This window comes from Canis lupus, chromosome 13, assembly GCF_011100685.1.
Source record: "Canis lupus familiaris isolate Mischka breed German Shepherd chromosome 13, alternate assembly UU_Cfam_GSD_1.0, whole genome shotgun sequence".
NCBI classification, from domain to species: domain Eukaryota; kingdom Metazoa; phylum Chordata; class Mammalia; order Carnivora; family Canidae; genus Canis; species Canis lupus.
Window position 1 is genome coordinate 36,086,256 of NC_049234.1, and position 24,239 is coordinate 36,110,494.

The 24,239-nt window shown below is 41.8% G+C and overlaps 1 protein-coding gene and 1 long non-coding RNA gene across 22 annotated transcripts in view; one reads left to right on the forward strand and one right to left on the reverse strand.

Annotated features, from left to right (window-relative positions):
* PTK2 (protein tyrosine kinase 2) overlaps positions 1–24,239 on the reverse strand; it is a 266,181-nt gene that overhangs the window by 169,140 nt on the left and 72,802 nt on the right. For 14 of the 15 annotated variants that reach the window (XM_038555624.1, XM_038555623.1, XM_038555622.1 and 11 more), the window contains one exon: positions 8,605–8,831. In XM_038555624.1, coding sequence (XP_038411552.1) covers positions 8,605–8,799 — 195 coding nt within the window. In that variant the 5' untranslated portion in view covers positions 8,800–8,831. Of the gene's footprint in view, positions 1–8,604; positions 8,832–24,239 lie in introns of those variants that run through there. The other variant, XM_038555626.1, reaches the window with a different exon arrangement.
* On the forward strand, positions 5,412–23,484 carry LOC111098576. 7 transcript variants are annotated; one of them, XR_005368831.1, is made up of 5 exons: positions 5,412–5,539; positions 8,578–8,736; positions 19,992–20,217; positions 20,514–20,925; positions 21,903–23,484. It is a non-coding gene; the product is annotated as an uncharacterized LOC111098576 (long non-coding RNA). The 7 variants fall into 7 exon arrangements; XR_005368834.1 differs by having other exon boundaries at positions 21,965–23,484; XR_005368830.1 differs by having other exon boundaries at positions 20,840–20,925.

A 24,239-nucleotide genomic window follows, 5' to 3' on the forward strand; every position in this document is an offset into this window, starting at 1 on the left:
GGAAGGGACATCCATTTCTAGTAATTCTCTCAGAGGCAACTTCTACAACTTCTCCTTGCCAACACACAAATCCCTGAGCTGCACAGGACAGAAGCTGGCGCCTCTTTCAACTTCCCACAAAAGCGCTTTGTCTTGCTGTCCCAGCTCTGCCAATTCACTACCAAGTGCACACCGACACCAGCTGCCCTCACTGAAGCTTGGGTTCAGTACATCTTCTCTTTACTCTGCAGCAGCTCACTGCTAGCACAGATTCCAGAGCCACCTCTCTCCTGTTAGGGCCACAGTTCATATTTATATCTGTACCCAACCGTCTGTCTTGGCAGGGTCTACCGTTCGGGCACAATCCATTTCTTACTACTGTATGTGCCATCAACAATCTGGGAGAAATCCCACCCTTTCTGGATGCCTTCCCTAATGACCCTGAGTAAAGGTTATCTTCATGACCTCTCAAGGAATGGGCACACAGGTACCCACCTGCAGAGAGGCAAGTGTACAGAGGCCTAGTCCAGAGCTGTGGAACCCAGAGGAAAAGCAGGCTCCTAATGGGATAGATATATTTTTAGTCCATTCTCTTGATCACGCTACCTGAAGACACCAGAATGACCTCATGTTTGGTTTTGTTAAACAGAGTTCCCAGAGCAGCCCCGGTGGCTCAGCAGTTTAGCGCCGCCTTCAGCCCAGAGCATGATCCTGGAGACCTGGGATCGAGTCCCACATCAGGCTTCCTGCATGGAGCCTGCTTCTGCTTCTCCCTCTGCCTGTCTCTCTCTCTCTCTCTGTCTCTAATAAATAAAATTAAAAAAAAAAAAAATATGGACACCTGGGTGGCTCAGTGGTTGAGCGTCTGCCTTTGGCCCAGGGCGTGATCCCGGAGATCCGGGATCGAGCCCCATGTCGGGCTCCTGCATGGAGCCTGCTTCTCCCTCTGCCTGTGTCTCTGCTTCTCTCTGTGTGTGTTTCTCTCATGAATAAATTTTTTTTAAATCTTTAAAAAATAAAAGTAAACAGAGTTCCCATCTGTAGGACCTCCTAATTAATCAAGCTTGCAACTTTCACTTTCCACTAAAAAATTAAAAGCAATGAACACAGAGACATTTCCCTTTATGTTCTGCGTTTTCATTATGCTTCCATAATGTGTCCTGTCCCATTTGTCTAGAACTCCTGTAAATCTCACTGCTGACTCAATCTGAATGGAAGCCAAGATTATGAATATACAAGGACTTATCTATTTGATGCTCAGGACATACATATTTGGTCTGCAAAACTGAAAAAATAACTTGGAGAACTAAATATTTAGTAAGGAATGCATACTTAAAAAAAAAAACAAAAAACCCTGACATTGCTACCACAGGGAAATGTGTGCACATAGTATTTCTGGAATATGTACATTTAGAAAAGGGTATCTAGGGAGATAACAGGATAAGGATTTATAATATGCCACTAACAGCAGCTGAATTAAATTTAAATTTCTTATCCTGGCTTTAATGTCCTACAGCAATCCTACTCTATAGTATATAAACCTACACTTAGCTACTCTGAAATATCCCTTTACCCATCTACATATCCTTGAATTTAGAAATATATAATTTTCCTGATTAATTCTCACATGCGATAGTCACAGGAAAAGATTTCTTCTTGAGGATGAAAAGATGCGAGGCAGTGTGTGGACCATGCTTCTATCTTATCAGGAACACAGCACACAGCGTCTAGAGCCATTCCACTACGGGAGGACAGTTATTTTCTTGTTGGCTTCCTTGCTCTGGCAGAGAAAGGGAAGTGGAAATGCAAGCAATACTGCTATGAACAAGCTTCTAGCTGACATAACACATATGCAGCAGCACTGCTTAGACACAGACATGCTGGGTCAAAAGCTAGTTAAAAATCTGACATTTTGGTAAATATGGCCACCAGGGAAACTATACCAATTATATTTGGCACATAATGTTAGAGATTGTCCTTCGTCTCATGCCAATGCTGGATAAAATCCATCTTAAAGTATTTATCTGTGTGATGGACCACAGAAGAGGGGGGCATTTCATTGTTGTTGTAATTTACATTTCCCTGATTATATACTATTGTGATGACACTGTAATTTTGTTCCTAAAAGTTCTTTTTATGATTTTGCTTGGTTTAACTTGGTCATTTATGTTTTAGACAATGCTCTGGGAAGAAATGACCTTTCCACTGGTAGAAAGAAATCCTGCAAACCTTTTCTTCATGCTCATTCACTTATGAATGCCCATTCACTCATCCGGTCAGTGAATAGATACGTGTGTATCTAGCCTACATGTGATGAATAAGACAGAACCTTATCCTCTACAGCCTTAATCTAGAAGGAGAGAGGTGATGCTGAACACATGCACGAAGAGTGGCCAGTCTGTGGGGCAGGTGGCAACAAGATCACAAGAGACATCTGCTGTGTCTAGATGTCTTCTCACAGTGACTGGCAAGGTCTCTTTACTATGAGAGAGACCTCAATCACGTGTGTTTACAATGCTCATTTCTTTACTTCCTCCCAGTTGTTAGAAATATGATCATCACTCCTGATCAGTTTGTTAAAATGTCCACTGGTTATTTTTCTGTCTTTCAGATGCTCTTCACCTTAAGAAAACCAACAGTTCTTACTGTCCTCTGCTCCCATCTGCACAGGAGGAGCCTACCGTCATTCGGTTACCACAAATAAGGTATGGAAATCCAAATCCTGCTCTTCAACAGTAATTCATCCCTTCCTTTGGTTCAGCACTCACCGAGAAGTCAGCCCCAAAGTCCTCCGAGACAAAGCACACCTATGTGTCTTTGCTCCCTATTGCTGCTATAACAAACCACCACACACTTACAGACTTAATAGAACATAAATGTATACTTCTAAGTTCCGTAAGTTCACAAGTATGAAAGGGGTCTCACCGGGCTAAAATCAAGGTAAGGTGTTGGCAGGGATGTGCTGCTTTCTGGAAGCTCTAGGCTAGCTTCTTCCACTGCTAGAGGTCCCTCCGTGTATCGTCAAAGCCAGCAGCACTGCATCCAACCCTTCCTCCGCAGTCTTCTCCCTCTGACCACAGCCAGAAAAGGTCTGTGGCTCCCAGTCTCCCCCAACTTAAGGTCATCTTAATCTCGCTCACATCTTCAAAGTCCCTTCTGCCATGGAAGGTCACAGATGCACAGGTTCTGCATTGGGATGTGGATCTCTTCAGGGGACATTATTCTGCCTACCACAGCCACCATCTCTAAGGATTTAGTGACAGAGAATTCTTTCTCATGTTTTTGCTGTCTCATATTCTTTCTAACACTGCTTTTGACCCTATTTTTTTCCTTAAGGTTTTTCTTTCAAGTTTCTTCCTGGATGATACTCTCCCTCCATTAAAGACACAGTTTAAAATCTCTATAGTCTTTTCTTACACTAAAAGTATTTGCACAGTAATCAGTGTTTGAGATTTTAAGTGCACATTCACCTGATCCTCTATCAGAGAGAAAAAGTGTGCATTTGAGATACACATAAGGCATCAGTGATGATACCTAACAATAAACACTGGGGACCATGGGACTGTTGCACACAAACTCCCCCACGCAACCGTCTGTGGCTGAACTTAGGGAAAACTGCCTGCCGAATGCCTTCCCCTATAGCCACCAGCCATTCTTAGCACAGCACAGCTCTGTTCACAGAGCTCCTAACTTCCACAAACTCATGACAAGCACAGAAACCTCATAGTATGCTATGTAGTCAGAAAAGGGCACTGAGCCTGTTAGTAAACCTGAAGATATTTTGAACAGGACAACAATATTGTCCAACAACCCAACTGCTACTTAGTCTTCAGTGGCATTATATGGTACTTGCTCAGATTTGGTGTCTGGGTATGAAATGGATTGGTCTAGGCCCTGTGATTTAAGGAAAATAGCAAGAAGGTAGGAATGAAGGTCTGACAGAAGTATCAGGCCAGGTGCGGTTTGCGATAGGTGTAATCTCTGATTATCGATTCAACTTCTTTTATGGTTATTAGTCTACTACTTTCTACTTCTGCAACCAACATTCCTAATTTACATTTCTGTCAGAACACTCCACTTCATCTAGGACTTCGTGTAGTTACTCAAATGGGGATCTGTCAAGTACATACTGTGTGCCTGCTAGGCCCTGAAGATGCTGGGGACAATACCAGGAGAGCTTATGGTCTAGGGGAGGAAAGCAGAGAATAAAAGAGTAAACAAACCAAGAGACAAGACAATCTCAATAAGGAGAAATCATCACCAAAATGGGGTGATGGGCAACAGGAAAGGTGGAGGAGGAGAGGGAGCACTCCTGGGCCAGGAGCCCAAGAGAGGGAAGGCAGTCACTGGAAACAAGGTAAGAACGGGCAACAAGAAGCCAGGTCCCGTAGGTCCTCCCAGGCTGCCGAAGGACTCTGGCCTTCCTCTGAGAGAAATGGGGAGCTGCTGGAGGTTCTGAGCAAATTACTGATGACAAGACCGGCATGTCAGAGAAACAGTCCAGGAAGCAGAAAGTCAAAGGGAGCAAGCTGGAAGACAGAGGCCACAGGGTAGGGCAGGGAGAGGAGGGAGTCACGGGCTTCTGAATGTTCACCCTAAAGGAGACAGGAGGCCACAGGAAGGCTCTGAGTTGAGGAGTAATATGCTCTGGCTCTCATTTCAAAGGATCACCTGGTTGCTGGGCTGTGAACAGACTGAAAGGTCCCGGGGGGACAGTGGGAGGTCAGGAGACCATGTGACTCAAAGAAGGTGTAGCAGTAGAGGTCAGATGAAGTGAGTGGATTCTAGATGTATCTGGGAAACCATGTGGACAGAACTAAATAATGTACTGGATGTAGGCACAAGCATAGGAGGAGCAACAGATGATTCTAGTGCCTGACACAGACACTTCTTTTGGCATCAGAAGCATACAGACAGAAAGACAGATGCAGCTGGGTGGCACCCAGGGCCCGAGGTCAGAGGGAGACCCATCAGAATGGGGGACATATATGGAAATGGCAGAGCTGGATTAAACCCTGGTCATGGCTTTAAGAGACCATGAAGATAGAGGACAGGTACCAGAGGGCTGTGTGCAGGCCGCTGCTCGGTGCTGGCCACCTGCCTCCTGCATCCCTACAGCACTTCTTGCTGGGCTCATGGTTCTGCTCCATCATGTCTCCTAATTATTTTCTCAAAGAGAGCCTGTGGTATTACGTTCTACATCTTTATTTCTCTCAGAAACCTTCCTCCCATGTCTTCATGACTGGTAGTTTGTCTGGAAGACTTCTGACGTACAACTCAATTCCCTGAGCCCTGAAGAGATACTCTTCTAGTACTACCCTGCACCCAGCATTGCTGATGACAAGTCTGATGTAAATGTCATTCTTTTTCCCAAGTAGAGGATTCCTCTGGTAGAATTTGGAATTTTCTGTACACCCTTATTATTCTGAAGTGCCACTACAAGGTTCCTAGATGACCTACCTTACTCAGTATAGTCCAGCACGGGTTAACCTTGGTTCTTGTGGGCTGACCCCATACTGAGCCTCAGGGTTGCCTGGGGCAGGCCAAAGTTACGCCCAAGGTAAGTGATGTCTGCATTCATAGGCTGCTGCTTATTTAGGGGCAGGATGCGCCAGCCTGCCAGCACTTTTAGAAATCATGACTGTGTTTATGACTTGCCCCTAATTTTGGTAGTGCCTGGGCAGTTACACAGGTCGAGGCTGATGATGTAGACAGAACGTGCTTATTACATGCCCATCTCACAGATCCCCCCACAAGAAAGTTCTGGGCCTCCCTCTACACATGTGTGGCCATGACCTATGAGTGTCTGAGGCCGTAAGGCCTCCACCTGAGACTCACAGGTCCCTTCAAAGAGGAGTACTGTTGCTGCTTTGTACACTTTGCCTACAAATGGTGGAATCCTATGAATCCTTTTAATAATCAAACACTTAATTAAGATATAAGCACATGTATGTAAAAAGAGTAAAATTAATTGCAGCATGAACAAAAAAGCCTTCTGTAATGAATTACAAGAAGAATCCATGTATTTTCCTGTGGAAAATAAATCTTTCAACTCCTCCAAATGTGTTGATTCTTCTGAGTCAAGCAGTCTCTCTGATAATTACTTTCTACAGAGCACAACTGTCTACCAGAAATAAAAAGGCAAGCTGTAGGTTACTTTAAAATTCAAAAAAAAAAAAAAAAAAAAAAAAAAGGTAAAAAACAGAGGAATTCAACTTTAATAATATATTTTATTTAACCCACTGTGTCATGAATATTATCTTTACAACAGGTAATCCTAACAGGTTACTAATGAGATATTTTACATTCTTTTTTCACACTAAATCTTCGAAACCTTGTATTTTTACACTGACAAAACATCAGTTGAGCCCAGCTACATCCTAGTGTTCAACTGCTGCACGCACTACTGTATCAGGCCGGGTCTGAATCTAGTTATCCAGTTACTGTGGATTAACAGTAAGCTGTCTCTTTTCCGAAACTGGGTGGCCTGGCTTCCTCTTTGCTACCATTATTAAATGGTCTGTTTCTGCCAAGTGCCCAACCTTCCACTCTTAACTCACTCCCACCCCATTTCCTGCTGTAGGCCATGGGTCTCAAACATTGTCATGGTCCTTCCACTACTCCTGCCTAAACAATGTATGCTAGTCCCTGTATCTGTAATGTTCCTCTGTTTGGTGCTTCCTGGGGAGAAAGAATGCATGGACATGTGCTTTGGGACTATATTGTTCAGTTGTGCAAAAAATTGTAATTAATTTATAATTAAAATACTGCATTTTCAAATGTTATAGCATTAAATGAAAGTGGGTTATGAATAAGACCCACCTTCCATCACAGGAAAAGCTGTGGTGAACCAATGCCAATTGAGAGTGCTTTGCCTCAAGCTGAAAATTATCAACAGATGGGAGCTATTAAATTTTAAACATTTATCAATTACTATGAAATAAAACCACCTGGTTCTCAGTCACATGGATTTGCTTGTATTGATCTTCATAGAAGTTTGGCAAATAGGTTCTCATAACTTAGGTGTATGAATCCGGTTTAAATTTTTCTTCACGATATAAATGTTTTCATGTCTGGCAAATTTGTAACATTGGCTAAAGGTTTGACATATGCCCAGTGATCACTGGTTTTCTCCTGGATATTGATCCTCTTGTGTGCAATAAATTTGATACCAAAACATTTTTGTTGTGGAGCCTTTCCAAGGTGCGTTTTTGGATATAATCAATCATGAATATTTGCTAAACGTCTTGTCAAATTCACATCTCTGAAAAGCTTCCCTCCCATACAAATACTATGAAGTTTATTAAGGCTGCTGCAATGCTTTAAGAAACTGCCTCATTTACTGTAACTGAAATTCACAAAAACTAGAACATATACTAAGAGCCTTCCCATAAACTTTACATTTGCAAGGTTTCTCTCCAGTATGAATCCTCCAATTAATATTAAGGTAGAACACTGGCTGTTGGCCTTTCTACCGAGTGACTGTGTTTATAAGGTTAAATACAAAACAAAACTATAGGAAAACTAGAAAAAGCCATTAAGCTTTATAAAAAGAGACTACTATATTTCAATTAAAGCACATGAATAGATGTTAATACATATTAAAACTCTGAATGAATTATGTGCCTTTGAATAGTTAATCCATCTGAACAGTAAGTATTGCAGTATTATGGAGATAACGGGAAATTATGCAGAATTCAAATGTAACACTGTGTTCTTCAATCTAAATTCTGCCAATCTCTTCAATTTGCTTAAAAATAACTAAGGCATATAAGTTAAACATAGATTAATTAGATTCATTATTATAAGAAGAAGAGGGAAAAAAGACCTCTGTTCATCCTGGCACTGGACACCATCCTCCCTTGAGATGGAGTTGGTAGAGGGGAAGGAAGGAGCAGTGGTTCTGTAACACTTGGGCCAAAGTAAACACCTGCTGAAAATTTATGTCCTGCACTCAGTTTCCTAAAACCAGTGTGACCCTTGCACCCTCCCCGCTCAGCAACTGTGGCCCATGAGGAGCCTTTCCCCATTCTCAGCCACAACGCTCACTGACCGCCCACTACCACCTATACCCAACACCGCTCACGCAGGCTTCCTCGCCACCAGGAGGGCCTTGGGAAGCACACACTGCTCTGCACTGCAACTAGGGCCGTGGGTGTCTCCCCGCCAATAGACAGTAAGCAGAAGCAGGGACCTCTTATATCCCCAGAACCATGACAAGCATCTGATACACAGAACCAATCAATTTTTGAAGAATCTATCCAATTTGGAGTCATGCAGATACCTTCAAGATTCACTTTCTAGAAAATAATTTATTTCCTAACTATTAAAGGTTATTTTAATTGCTTTGTTCCCTTGTATCCTAAAGAGTTTAAAAAAGAGAGAGAGAGAAATGTCAATAACATTATATGAATGACATATGATTCACTTATTATTTTCCTAAGAGATTTAACAATGAAAATTCTGGTCAGTCACATATTAACTGAATAAATATTATAAAGGAAAAGTTAACATTACTGTAATGTGGTAATAAAAGTTTTTATCTATTTTTGGTATGTCATTAACCTACGTTCCTTTTTGACCTAAATACACATGGAGGAATGTCTGCTAGGAAAATGTACTTACCCTGACATCAGTAGCATCTCCGTGCCTGATAATACTGGCCCAAGTAGCTGGCTCACTGCTGTTTTCAAAATAATGAAAGACCTTCAACACTCTCTCCATTGCCCCCGGGGAGCGTTCTACCCCGGCACCCAGGTGAGTCTTGGTACTTGAATTCGGTGTGTGATTCAAGTTTGGGTCGAGGTAAGCAGCTGCCATTATTTTGCTAGATGCTATGTATCTGTCATAATCTATAAGAGAAAAAAAAATCGTCAGTGTACCATATCTGACATCTATGAAATGTGGTTAAAATCTATGAAAATGTGACATACTGATCCTTGTATTAACACATTGTTCTATATTCTTCCTCGATGGTTATGTCATGTGCAGAAGGTGAACATCAGAACTGAGACCTGACTTACCAAGATAATCACTGTATTCCCCAACCAGAGCAGTATCTAATTCATCATCACTAATAAATATGTTAAATTTTTATTAACAAATCACAAGGCCAGGAGGCCTACTTCAGCTCTGTCAAAAATTCACCATGTTATCTATAAACAATGTCATCTAATCCTCCCCCCTTTTAAAATCACAGCCTTTAAAATCTGTGGAAAAACCTTACAGGAAAGTCAAATATGTTAATTTTGCTGCTTCTTTTGAAAACTTTTACAGGAGACACAAGTTCTTTCTTCATACATGAAACTCAATGTGGTCATGACACATACTAGGCACTGGTGATGAAAACCATGTAGTTTAAACCAAGTCCTCCCACTTAGCCAGTCCCTCAGCAGGAGACTGGAAACAAAACTAAACCAGAAAGCATTAACAAATCAATGTCTGTCGGTGTAATAGGAGGACTTCCATTTGAATGTGGGGGGGATAGCTTGGTCAAGACTAACACTCCCATTGAGAAAACTCAGAAGTCAGATTAAAAACCAGCCTAATGTTTGGAGTCCGGGATGTTGTGAGGCAACCAGGACAGCAGGGGACACAGATGGAGACATGAAGAGACACTGAACAGCTGCCTTTTCCCAAAGGGCATTTGCCAATTCTGGGCCTTCCAGAGCATGAAGATCCAAGAAAAAAGCCACCAATGAGAGAGAAACCAGCTGAGCCTTTGGCAATGAGAGACCAAGTTATGAGCACGGGGACCTCAGGACTCCGGTGAGCAAGGACGTGGTGGAGAACCCAGCCACACACTCTGCTAGTTGTTCCCTAAGACAATCACCAATCTTGAAACCAAGCCCAGAGGGAGCCTCTAGAAGCTAGGTGAGGCTGAAGACAGGCAGAAGGGACTAGAGTCCACCTGGGCCCAGTAAACAAGACAAGAACAGCATGACCGACAAACTCAATCTAACAGAAAGCACTAAACAAGTTCAAGTCCCCTCAGCAAAGAAAATACCACTAACTATGCACATCAGGTATCGGTGAAATTGACCATGTGCCAAATGAAAGAGTGAGATTCAGTAAACATCAAAGGACAAAAATTATTTAGGATATATTCTGTGTCTAACACTAAAGCTGGACAACAACAAAATAACTAGAAAATCCCCAATTATTTGGAAACTAAGCAACATATTTCAAGCAATCCATTAGCCAAAAAGAAACTCAAAGTATTCTGAATTCGATGATACAATTAAAAGAAAGATCAACACTACATGCAAGCAGAGACATGATTAGATTAAAATCTTTTTTTTTTTTTTCAAGACTTTATTTTTAAGTAAAGTCTACACCCAACCTGGGGCTCAAACTTACAATCCCAAGATTGAGAGCTCCACGTTCCACCTACTGAGCCAGCTTGGCATCCCTAAAAGCTATATATTAGAAATGAAGTGCATATATTAGAAATGAAGATTGGAAATTAATTATCTAAATATCCATATCTCACTATACAATTTAGAAGCTGAATAAAATCAAATACTTTTTTAAATAAGAATAATGCAACTGAAAAAAAAAAAGAATAATGCAACTGATAGACCTCTAGCAAGACTAATCAAGGAAAAAAGACAAAACGAACAATATCAAAAACCAAGCAGAACCGATAAGAGAATGTTAGTAATAGGAGGTAATGGTAGAATATCAGATGGTAATAAGAGAATATCATGAACAACTTTATGCCAATAAACATGAAAGTTGAGATGCATACACAATTCTTTTTTTTTAAGATTTTATTTATTTATTTATTATTTATTTATTTATTTATTATTTATTTATTTATTTATTTATTTCATAGAGCATGTGTGCACACGCACAAATAGGGGGAGCAGTAGAGGGAGAGGGAGAAGCAGGCTCCCCGCTGACCAGGGAGCCCCATGTGGAGCTCCATCCCAGGACCCTGGGATCATGACCTGAGCCAAAGGCAGGCACTTAACCAACTGAGCCATCCAGGCACCCTAAGATGTATACACAATTCTTTGCAAAGTACAACTTAAGCCATTATAAACTACTGCTGTATAAAACCAAAACCAGAAATAAAAAGCCTACATAGACCTACTCTGTTAAAAATGGTCAATCTATAATTAAAATTCTTCCCACAAAAAAAATAATAAAATAAAATAAAATAAAATTCTTCCCACAAAGAAATATCTGAATTTTTCCAATAATTTAAGGAAGAATATTAATCTTACAGAAATTCTTCTACTGAACAAATAGAGTATATTCCCCAACTTATCCTATGAGACCAGCAAAACAATGATACAAAGCCAGACAAGGAAAATACAAGAAAACGTACAAATTAATCTTTCTTATAAACACAGGTGCAAAAATCTTAACAAGACATCAGCAAATTTAATCGCACAATATTTAAAATAACATATTATGACCAAGAGGGCTCCAACAGAGGCATGCGAGGCTGGTTTTAACATTCAAAAAGCAATCTATGTTTACTGTAGCCTTCTTCATACTGCCAAAGCTTGGAAGCCACCAAGACCCCCTTCAGGAGGTGAATGGATAAACAAAATGTGGGCCATCCAGACAACGAATATTATTTAGTGCTAAAAAGTAATGAGCTACCAAACAATGCTTGGAGGAACTTGGAGGAAACTTAAATGCATATTCCTAAGTGAGAGAAGTTGATCATACTATGTGATTCCAACTATATAACATTCTGGAAATGACAAAACCATAGACAGTAAAAATTTCAGTGGATGCAGAGTTTGGGGAACAGGGATGAAAAGGTGGAGCACAAACGATTTTTAGGGCAGTGAAAAGATTATGTCACTATACATCTGTCCAAAACCACAAAATGTACCACCAAGAGTGAACCCTAAGGTAAACTATGGACTTCAGGTGATACTGATGTGTCAGCACAGGTTCATCAGTTATAAACACACGTACCCCTCTGCTGGGGATGCTGATAATGTGGAAGACTGTGCATGCATCAGAATAGGGGGCAGAGGGCAGCATGGGTGGCTCAGCGGTTTAGCGCCGCCTTCGGCCCGGGGCCTGATCCTGGAGACCTGAGATTGAGTCCCACATCGGGCTCCCTGCATGGAGCCTGCTTCTCCCTCTCCCTGTGTCTCTGCCTCTCTCTCTCTCTCTCTCTCTCTCTCTCTCTCTCTCTCTCTCGCTGTGTCTCTCATGAATAAATAAATAAAATCTTTAAAATTACAAAAAAAATAGGGGGGCAGATGGGAAATCTCTGTACCGTCCCCTCAATTTTGTTCTGAACCTAAAACTGCTCTAATTAATTTTTTAAAAAAGCAATCGATATAACTGACCACATTTCAGAAAGAAGAACCATAGCTGTCTTAATATATGCAGAAAAAGTTTACCAACTACTCACGATAAAAACTCTTAGCAAAGACAAAAGAGAAAGAAACTCCTTGAACTGATGATGAGTATTTACATTAACCTAACTTAAATACTGGTGGGAAGAGCCCCTGCCATGCCTCCAAGAACAGAAGCGAGTCCATGAGTGTCCACAAGTACTGCTTCTAATTGATATTGTTCTGGAAGTCCTATTAACTAGGTTCCCTGAGCAAAAAAGAGAAATAAAACAGAGTTGGGAAGGAAGGAATAAAAATATCATTATTCCCAGACTGCATGATTATGTATGAAGAAAATCTGTAAGACTATATAGGAAAACTACTAGAATTAATACATGAATTCAGCAACATTACTAGATGATCAAATATAATCAATGATACTTCTGATTGTTTCGGCAATCTCACTTGCTCCCCAAGCTGGGCAATAAGGATGAGTTAATACAGTGCCAACTGTGTCCTGAGAAGCAACCCAGTGTCTCTGGAGTGCTTAGAGGAACTGACATCCCAGCAGTGAAAATCACTACCTGTATTACTGAGTGTGCCAGTGGGGAGAAGCCAAACCAAAAACACTATGCAAATACACGTCCGTGGCCCAAAATTAATGGCAAAATCCTTTGTAAGTCTTCAAGAAGTAGGCCAAAACATTTTTTATAAGATAAAGCATTGCTACAACATTACCAGAGTGAAGCAGCTCTCCATGACAGAATGTGGTTTTCTTTCCCAGTTTCGTGCTTTCATCTGCTTGTCAAAATCCTATTTGTATTATAAATTCTCAAATTGGCAATATTTCCACCACTAAGCCTTCCCTGACTCTTGTAGACAGTTCTGGATCAGATTCTGTTGAGAACCACCCACCTCCCCTTCTGATAGCATTCATGTTTGTCTTTTTGTTGGTCTGGAAGATTCTGAGATCTTGGCATCTCTGTCATCTCTTTAGTAGTCACAAAACCACAAAAAAGTCGCAAAATTTTGGTTCAGTCAGTTTGAGGGATGGTCTCAACAATGGAATGAGAAGTCGCAAACGATGCTTTTCGGTACACGTTGTGTTTCTAACAACTGAGAGAATTCCCTGTGTTGTCTGTGGGGTTCTCTATTTGCTTTTAACCCATGGCTAACGCCGTACAACCAGGGCTGCCACTCTCTGTGGTTATAAATGAAACAAGCCCTCCACCATCCTCACCGCAGAGAGGTAGGCTTTGCAGGGCTCTGTAACTGTAGTCCTCTATAATCTGTGGCCAGTTCTACTTTTTACAATTTGCCAAGACTAATCAGCCATCGGCAGCTGCTACCTGTGTGCACCACCAAGTATCTTTCGCAAATACCTGTCAAAGAGGAGGAAATGAAAAGATTTTAAAAACTGAAGCTGGCTTGACATGGCACAGATCCATAGCTCTGAAACTATCTGTGGTGAAAATTCTGTTTTAATTTCCAATCTGTCCTAGATCAACAGCTGTGTAAAATACAATGAAAAAGAACTTCTAAGAAAATGAAATCTAAATATGAAAGACAAAAGCACAAAACTTCTATCATCAAGATTAATTAACAGAAAACTACTGCCAAACTATCAAAGTTTCTAGCCAGATGTGCACCCCAGGTGTACGCTTATTCTGTCCTAGACTATCAACAGTTCCAGCACCAAGACCAGCCTGCCGCAGGGCCGCTCAGGCAGCAGGGGGCTCTGACACTCAGCACACTGCCCCGGGGCGCAGGCTGCCTGCAGCCCTGCAACGGGGATGCTGACCTCGCTGCTATCAGAGCCTTGGCTCTTTCTTTAACATGGAAGGCAGACACTTTTTCTTCTCTTGAAAGAAGTAGGCCAATCCCAAGTCAGGGTGTGAGGAACAAGGTGCTGACGAAAACTGGAGTTCATACTGAGCCTCCCCACCCAGTCTGATATAAATGTTCCATAAAACAGCACGAAAGAGAGAGGAAACAAACACCTTCCAAAGTTCCCTAGATGATATTCACTATACACACTAAGATCCCACCAAGACAGCAAACTGATCATGCTTGAAATATGCCGGCCCTTTAATAAAACTTGAGATGCTTGCCAAAATATTAGAGAAGCAGCAAAGAATGCAAACTGATACAGCTAAGTTTTTTTAAAAAATTAAAACATAAACAAGTTTGGAGAATTTTTAAGAAATTGGTGATGATTCTATTGATAGTAAATCCTTAAACAAACTAGACTGGTGTAAAAACTTTCTTCTCGGGGCAGTTGGAGTTGAGTGTCTGCCCTTGGCTCAGGTCGTGATCTGGGGTCCTGGGATTGAATCCCACATCAGGCTCCCCTCAGGGAGCCTTCTCCCTCTGCCTGTGTCTCTACCCTCCCCCCCCCCCCCCCCCCCCCCCGTCTCATGAATAAATAAATAAAATCCTAAATAAAAAAGACCTTTCTTCTCCCAAATGTTGTTCTTTCACACAAGACTTGAGTTTCTCTTCTCATAAAAAGTCTAACCTGAATTTACTAAATTTCCTATATTGATTTACTTAACAAAGAGCTAATATTACTTAAATATTTAATGTTACAATATCACTGTGTAACAGCCTGTATTTTCCAAAAGTAGCTCTAATAGTACCTGCTGCTCCCAATGCTCTTCTTCCAGTGTGACTCCGACTCTCTCTTCAACAGGTGGAGACTATGTCCCTTACCCTTGAAACTCAGGGGAGGGGAGGGGGGCTTTTGACTAGCCTAAGAAACAACCCACACTAGGTATTAAAAGGCAATCTAGATTCCCTTGGTTCTCTTGGGATGCTCGCTCATGAAATCCAACCACCATGTTATCCAGAAATTCAAGAAGCCCAAGAACTGAGCTCCAAGAACCAAAGCCTGAGCTGGTCTTCCCAGTGACACCCAGCATCAACTTCTGAGCATGTGGCAGTACCATCCCGCAAGTGGCCCCTCAGGTTCCTGGTTGTGCCACCCTGGCTCCCACCACATGGAAACAGATGTCCCTGCTGAGCCCTGTCCAGACCACAGATCTAAACAAAATAAATAATTCTTTCCATTTTAAGCCACTAGGATGACTTGTTATCAGCAACAGATAACTAATATCACACGTGTTCCAACTAAAGCGAGTACCCGTGGTTTTCGCTTTGCACACGAGCGTAAGACAACCATACAATGACTTGACAGAAGTGGTTTGAACAGCACCTGCCTTTTCTTCACCTCCCTCTAATGACTAAAGACAGAGTGAGCATCTTTCCAGCACCTCAGCAAACTGCCATACTCCTTTCAAAGTTCTGGGTCAGCATCTAACATTTTATCCTTGGTCTGCTCAGTGTCATAGGCCATCTCTGAGAGCACCTCTGATAGGAACTTTGTCACATCACCTCCTCCGGGACATCCTCTTTTTTGTCATAACTGTTTTCTTCACCTGTCAGTAAGTTCACCTTTATTTACGAAGCTCCTGTGATGACACAACTAGAAAGTCTGGCCCCGCAGTGAAGTCAACATTCCTACAGTCAGCTTTCTGTTTCTGTGACTGTCTCAGAGCAAAGTGATCCATGTGGTGTGGCAAGTTTCTGCCACAACACACACTCACTACACACTACTACTCTTCATTATTTCCTGCCATGCTGCTGAGATTCCTGGGTCTGCATTGTCTCCAGCCATAGCATTTAGAGCCTGTCTAAACTTCACGAAGCACAGGCTTTAAAAGTTGAAATAACTCCGGGTCCACTGGCCAAATGAATGCAACTATGCCTACTGGTCCCTACAGCTGTTTCATGCAAGTGAGGGCTCTGCGGCTCCTGCTGCTTGCTCACCAGCTTCACAGGTCCTCAGCTCGTTCAATTTCACTTTTAGTGTTACCATTTCCTGTTTCAACTCTGCATTTTACCTTTACTGCCCAATTCCCTCCTATGATTATCCATTTTTGTAAAATGTCACAGAAGTTTAGTAAAACATCACTAGCAAACAAGGCACCACGACTATACACTTTGCTGTCTGTGTATGAACTGAGTAACAGATGCCTGGTGGCCACTCACCAACACACTGAGAAAGAGGTACCGTGAGTGGTCACACTTCACATCTGTTATCTATGTAGTGATTTGTAAGCTGAGTTTGTACTTTATGCAACTACTTAGTCGCTATATGTGTTAACTAAAATTGAACCATTCTGTTAAGGACTGGTATTACTTAACCAAGTCACAGAAATTAATATTTGTGCATATTGGAACCATGCAAAGCATGGACTACCTAAATAATAATTCAACTAATATCTTCATTAAACGGATCGTTTTTTGGATTTCAGATAATAGGGCAAATTATGTAAATCACTTTATTTGAGGTATCACTGTAATAATTTTAATGCCATATTTCTGATTAAAATATTGAACATTAGTCTTTAATATCAACTTTAAATTAATTTCTAAGATTGCTAGTATTGAGACCTTGAAAGTAATTGGTAAATAATTTTTGGAGACTTAAAAAAATCCTAAGGAAATGAGGAATGGCAAAATATAAAGAATACAACTGTGCTGAGTTACATGCAGACTAACATTCAGCCTATTTAAACATATCTGTTATTTATAAAACCCACACTAACAAAGTGCTGTTAACATGAATAGGTTTTATATCTATAGCTAAACGCGTTAAGTGTATCATAACCTACTTGTGTGTATTTATTTAAAGATTTTATTTATTTGAAAGAGAGAAAGAGCATGAGCAGAGAGAGAGTTAGAAGGGGAGGGAGAAGCAGACTCCTCACTGGGCAGGGAGACAGAAACGGGCCTCGATCCCAGGACCCAGAGCATGACCTAAGCCAAAGGTAAATGCTTCACTGATTAAGACATCCCGTACCTCTATTTGTGTATACATTTTTTAAAGATTTTATTTGTTCATGAGACACAGAGGGAGAGGCAGAGACATAGGCAGAGGGAGAAGCAGGTTCCCTGTGGGGAGCCTGATAGGGGACTCAATCCCAGGACCCTGGGATCATGACCTGAGCTGAAAGCAGATGCTCGACCACTGAGCCACCCAGATACCCCCTTACTTGTGTATACGTAAACTCAGAAATGTAGAGGTGGCCACTGGCCAACATCATGATCTGTTTCCTTATCCTATGAAACAAGGAAAAACTAGAAATAATCAGAAATAATCTTTTCCATACATCTAATTAGCTAAAGACTGAAAATAAAGAGATTCTGTCTCAGGATCCACACGGAAAACAGATCTCTTCCTTTCTTAATATTACAATAACTTTCTACATTGGATATTTCTAACATTGCCAAAAACCCTTCTCATTTTTTGGATTTGAAAAAAAAAGCTCAAAAAATACATAAGTGCTTTGTCAATTTAGAATATTAAAAATAAGTAAGGTATATCCTGTGCTGGATTTCTTAAAATTTTTTTAAAGATTGATTTATTGGGGGGGGGGGGGAGATGGCACGTGTCTATGAGTGGGGTGGAGGACAGAGTGAGAGAAAGAATCTCAAGCAGCTTCCCTACTGAGTGGAGCCCAATGCTACACAGCATGCAGGGCTAATCGCAGGGCTCAATCCCACAACCCATGAGACCACGTCCTGAGCTGAAACCAAGAGTCAGACACTCAACCATCTGAGCCACCCAGGTGCCTCTGGGTTTCCTAAACTTCTGATCCCTGTGTTACGGAAGCCACCTCTGTGTGCTGAAGTGGCTGCACTGACAGCTCTAACAGGCATATGCCCTCCCATTTAAAGCTTACGAGTTACAAATCTATACTAACAGGAGACAGGCCTTCACGGTTGTGTATGAATTCAGCATGCTATGAAAACAAAGGTGGTTTTCTCTGTAGACATCTCTCATTAGAAATTAGACGGGAAATAATATCTTATTTGAGACATGTCTTTTTTTAAAGAGTTTATTTATTTATTCATGACAGACACAGAGAGAGAGAGAGAGAGGCAGAGACACAGGCAGAGGGAGAAGCAGGCTCCATGCAGGGAGCCCGACAAGGGGCTCGATCCTGGGTCTCCAGGATCACGCCCTGGGCTGAAGGCGGCGCTAACCCGCTGGGGCTGCCCTGAGACATGTCTTAAAATCACACTGATGATGCCTAAAACATGTACAAACACCTGTAAAGGTAAAAGAAGAATCCTGGAGGTCCTCCACACAACAAGCAGGCACATTTCTACTATTCCCGGTATCATGAAGACAGTTGTCCAGTTCAATTTAATGAATCAGCTTGGACTTAAATCAGATAACCCAATTGGCCCTACCAGAAGTGATAGGTATTAGACATCTTTATCTTACATTGAGCTCCAGTCGTCTCTGCCCTCCTATCTTTCCACAACAAGCACATTAGTGGACATCATCTACCCAACTGCCCATGTGATTCTCTCTCTCCCTAACACTTTCTAGCAAGGACCTTAGAACTGAAGCTATGAACCCAAATGGTACTGTATTTCATCCCAAAACTGAGAATCACATTTCCTTTTACCTTCAATACCAGAATATTATTAACCCCAAGACACTTAAACTAGGCTCCAGGCCCCAGTAACTAACTAAGGATACTGGTATTTCCTTGAACCGCAAGAGAGCTCAGGGACTCTGGGGAACAGGAAAAAATATGAGCCTGAAGTTCAACAGTCTGGGTTGACAGCCTTCCTCAGAAAACTACACAGACACTAGCATGGATCTACTTCACTTCTCTCAAGGTACCTGTACTCCCCACCCAGGCCAATTTAAGTGCAGACTAATTGTTAAAAGCCAGGTGTCACATGTAATACATCTGTATCCTCTCAGAACATAACCACTCAATTATTCTTTGTGAAATCAGATGATTGTCCCCTGCATAACGGATCAAAATGACCTTCAGTTACTTGTATTTATCAATAGCCTGATGTGACATTTTGCTGGGAAGGGTCTGAAAACCTGTGGTTCACCAGTTTGCGTGAGAATTTCTATACTGGCTAGAAGCTCCCAATCCAGAGCACAAAATCCATACGTTACAGGCAGCTATGGCACCAGCACAAGCTCTAAGGACTCACCTCACCAGCAAAAACTCATCAGCTCATAGTCTTATATGCCATAGTTATTCTCGACTATTCACTGGATAGCCAAGGTGGAAACTCTACAATATGTACGCTGGGTAAATAATTTAGGAAAGGGAAAATAATTTTTGGATCACCCAAGAAAAAAAGAATTCTCTTTGTTAGCCAAGAGGGACCAACCTGACCCAAAGGACTTTTTTCTCTAAAGCCTGAACCAACTAGAAAACCATCATAATGAGGGTTCCCACAGTTCCTCGTGACTGTTGTGTTAGCATCTTCCTCTGTGTCGGGCAGCTAGGTATGTAAACATTTTAAGAAAGCCACTGTATGGAACTAAGATCCAATTAAAGCTAGAGCAACAAAAGAAACTGAAATGGATCAAAAGGGGGTTTAGAGAAACCATGACAAGGAAAATGGCCCAGAAGTGGCCTAACTAAAGAAAGGCCTCCAGGAGGGCACTAGCCAAAGTCACACAACACACAAGCATGTCACACACATTGCACCATTTCTAGGAGCACCCACAGGTAACTGAGGCTGCCTCCCCAGACAGCCATCCACATGCTCAAAGTAAACTTTGATAAGTTGCAGCCAATCAACCACGGATCGTATCAAGACACAAATGTAAAAGATAATGCTTAATAATCTCCATCTTCTTTATTCTAACAGAAGAGTAACATTTAATAATATGAATGGAGAAACAAACTGGCCTATCCATACATCAGCCCAGAAGAGCATTCAGCCATAACTAGGAACAAGGTACTGGTGCCACTACAACATGGATAAACCTTGACAAGATGATGGTAGTAAAAGAAGCCAGATGAAAGACTGAATGTTGTGGGATCCATTTATTTGACAACTCCAGAACAGGCAAATCCCGGGAGACAGAAAGTAGGTAAGTGCTTGCCAGAGGCTGCGGCAAAGAAGGTGGGGAGTGACTGGCAACGGATATTAGGTTTCTTTTTGGGGTGATGGAGCTGGATGGTGTTGATGGTTACGCAACCCTGTGTGAATACTTAAAATCACATGGAGAATTTCATGTTATGTGAAATTTTTGCTATGTGAGTTTTCTCAATTTTTAAAATTTGTTTCTATTTACATTTTAATATTATATCTATATTTGTATTTTCTATTTTTATAATTTTTAAGTGTAATTTTTCTATGGCTCCAAAATTTTAATTTAATTTGTAGAGCTTTTCAACACTGGTAGCTGGGCTATAATTTGATAAAAGCATCTTGGAAATGATCTCTGATATAATTGAAGAGCACCTCACGCTACGACCATTTCACTCTTAAGTACACACCAAAGAGAAATACAGGCGCACAGTCACCAAAAGACACATGTGGTATTCACAGCAGTACTATTCATATAGTTCAAAACTGGAACAGACCAAACATCCATCAATAATAAAAGAAACTGTGGTATATTCTTAAGTGGAATACCATACAGCAATGAAAAATTATTAAGTGCTACATGCAACAACATGGATGAATCTAATGGACATTCTGATAAACAGGCAAAACTGAGTCAAGGTGACAGAGACCAAGGCGGGTCACCTCCTCAGGGATGCTGATTGCCAGGAACATGAGGGAAGCTGCTAGGGTAAGTAAACACTGATAGGGAAGGTAGTAGTTAAGCCTACACAGGATGTGTGCATTTTATAGTATATGTGCTATGTTTCAATTATGTACCTTTTTGCACAAAATGAGAACAAAAATTTTTGTCAGAAGACTCTTATATAACAATTGGCCAAAAGCAATATGCCACACCAAAGCACACTGGCTAAATATATTGCCTGAGCCACAGTTACCAACCTACCTAGCAAAAAAGCAATTCAGATGGCCACATTTTATAAATGCCAGCTGTTCTTGATTTTTACATTTCTGCTTAGGCCTCTCTTCTAATTGTACATAACCATGCTATTTTGCAAAACACGTAAAATCAGTGATGCTTGCAAATACCAAATTACTGTTCATTTACTACTTTCTATGAAAGGAGTTCTTTATGTACAAATGGACATACATGTGCACCTAAGTACATACTGATGACAGAGATATTTGAGAATTTGCTAAGAAATGTAAAATTTTCAAGAGAAAAATGTATACATACTAAAATACACGAAATTTTGTATGTCATTGCAAAGTTCATGGATCCCCTAAAACTCATACTTGGACCCTAGCTCTAAGACCAGCAGTCCCCCCAAGGTAGACAAATGTCTGCCCAGGAGGACACAGGTCACCTCGTTTAATTTCATTTCCACCACAACTGCTAGAGGTGGATGGTGCTTGCCTGGTTATCCCGATATAAAAGTCTAAGATGAAAGACACTGCACATTCAAGGACACAAAGCTCCTCAGTGGCCAGGTTGTGACAGAGTGACCCTGAAGCCCTTTCAGTTAAGGTACACCGTACATCTAAACACCAAGGAGCCCCTTTAGCCCCATCTAACAATGTTCTCTGCCCGAGATCCTCAGTTCACCTTACTCAGTACTCACACAGGGACACACACGCACTACCATAGTCCCCGTACTAAAAGTAAGCACATGCTGATGGATGTGCCACATATTATCACACATATAGGAGGAAAGGCCAGAGAAACCTGGTGGGTCTGGCACATCTTGTAAAGGAGGTTTCCGATGCAGCTCCCTGGGGACTGACTGGCAATGGGAAGAGGAAGGCAGGAAGAGATTTATCATTCAATCAATGGTGGCTAACAGCTAACATGAAAAGAAGTGGAGGAAGTGCGGCTAGATGGAGCGGGTAGACGACTGGAGGGAGGCTGGATGCATGTCTGTGTCACACGGCAGACCCGCCACTCTCCTGGAAATCACAGTAAGGACCGTCCCTTTGAAGCCAGGCTGAGGAAGTCCATGCCTGGTTCCTCATCACTTCTACTGAGCACATTAATCATGATATACATTCTCGAACACGTCTTTATTAACTGCAAATTTCCCAGATGAAAGAAAACATGGTTAAAGTATTTTTTATAATATTACTTTATAATTAAACTACATATTTAAAGATGTAAAGGAAAACAGTTTAATGTAGATGTTCAAAATCCATGTGGAAAACCTACACTAATCCCTTCGGCCCCTCAACACTGCTGAGTTTCTACGTCCCATACTGCACACAGCATCAAAACATTTTCCTTACAGAGACTATCTCAGATTCCTTCAAAGAGTAGAAAAATCACACTTGTAGCTGGGGGCCATGGTGCTCCTCCTGAACCTCCTCCTGCCCTCAAAGCGCCCACGTTCTCCTTGCCATGCTCCACAGCCATACTCCACAGCCCCCCCCCTTCCTCAGTACCTCCTGTTCTCAGTAATCCTGAGTCTGGCTCCTGGCTCCCCTCTGATGAGCCCCACTAGGCACTGTGCCCTGTGCAGAGTCCCTGAGCCCTGGGAGGGTTACAGATGGCGAAGAGTCACGTCTGTTCCCCTGAAAGCACTTTCCAACTTGAAAGAGGTGTGAGACCGGAGCCTAGCCCTCTGTGATGTTTAGAGACAGGAGAGAGAAAGCTGCTCGTTACCAGAAGAAACGAAGAAGCTACAGCCGATGGGCTAGGAGGGAAACGGAGAGGCTAAGAGACCAAGTCAAGGAAGCACATGCCAAACGGACAACTTGGTAGGAGGAAGAACCGTGGTGCCCTGACAGGTCATGGTGCAGTGATGGGGCGGGGGTGGGGGTGGCCTGAGAGGCGGTCCAACAGTGTATAAAGAACAGGGGTACAGACAGGAATCATAAGGAACTCAGAGGAGAACAAAGACATGGGACCCACCAGCAGACAAGGATCCTCCCATTGGCCCCGCGTGTGGCACATGAAAGCCACACAGCTGATGCACTGACTAGAAACCAGGGCAGGCGATTCTGCAGATGTTCACTAAATACATGACTAAAATCCCACTTTACTCAAAGATAGTATATACTTAGCCTTCATTAAATATGACAAAACTGAGGCACCTAGTTGGCTCAATCTGTAGGGCAGGAGACTCGATCTCAGGGTTGAAAGTTCAAGGCCCACGGTGGGTGTAGAGTTTACTTAAAAAAGAAAAGGCAAAAGTGAGTCTTGTATTACAAGATAAAAAATAAAAAGCCTTTTACTGAATATTGCCAATGTGCTAACTATCTAAGCAGTTCTGTTATATACATTATCTCATTTAATCCTGACACAAATCCTAACAAGTACACAACAAGCCTACCAAATAGCAGAGAAAAACTAAAAATGAGGGAGTAGCAGGGTCTGGATTGGCCGCCACTCCCCCAACACGAGAAAACTGCACAAAACATAGGAAGCAAATGCTTTCACACGCTGACACAGGCAGTACCTAACCATGACCTCTGAAAGAGGGGGAGAGAGGAAACGAAACCTGGCTCTCTGCCAGGAGGCAGTTTCTAGACTGCAGCACAGAGGGCAACCCAAACAGAGCCTGGTGAGCTCAGGAAGAGCAGAGAGGCAGGGCAACTAGAATTTGCCAGGAGTCATGCAGAGAAAAAGCTCTAAATTCTCCTTGGAGCTCCTCTTGAACATCTGGGCATTTGAATTCATTAGTTCATTAAAATAGTCCTAACTGTGGTGTCTGGGTGGCTCAGTCAGTCAAGCCTCTGCCTTCGGCTCAGGTCATGATCTCAGGGTCTGGGACTGAGCCTCATATTGGGCTTCCTGCTTCTCCCTCCCCCCTGCTGCTCCCCTGGCTTGCAATCTCACACACATACTCTCTCTCAAAAATGAAATAAATAAAATCTTTTTTTAAAGAAACAGTCCTGTCTAGTGGTTCACAAAGAAAAAATTACTATTTTTAATGGGCTTGGATGATCATCTTAACATTTTAGTCTTTTAAAACTAACTCCAGAAACTTAGTTTGAAAAATTAGGAGTAGCTATGGTATCACGATGCTGAGATAGGAGTTTGGGCGGCTT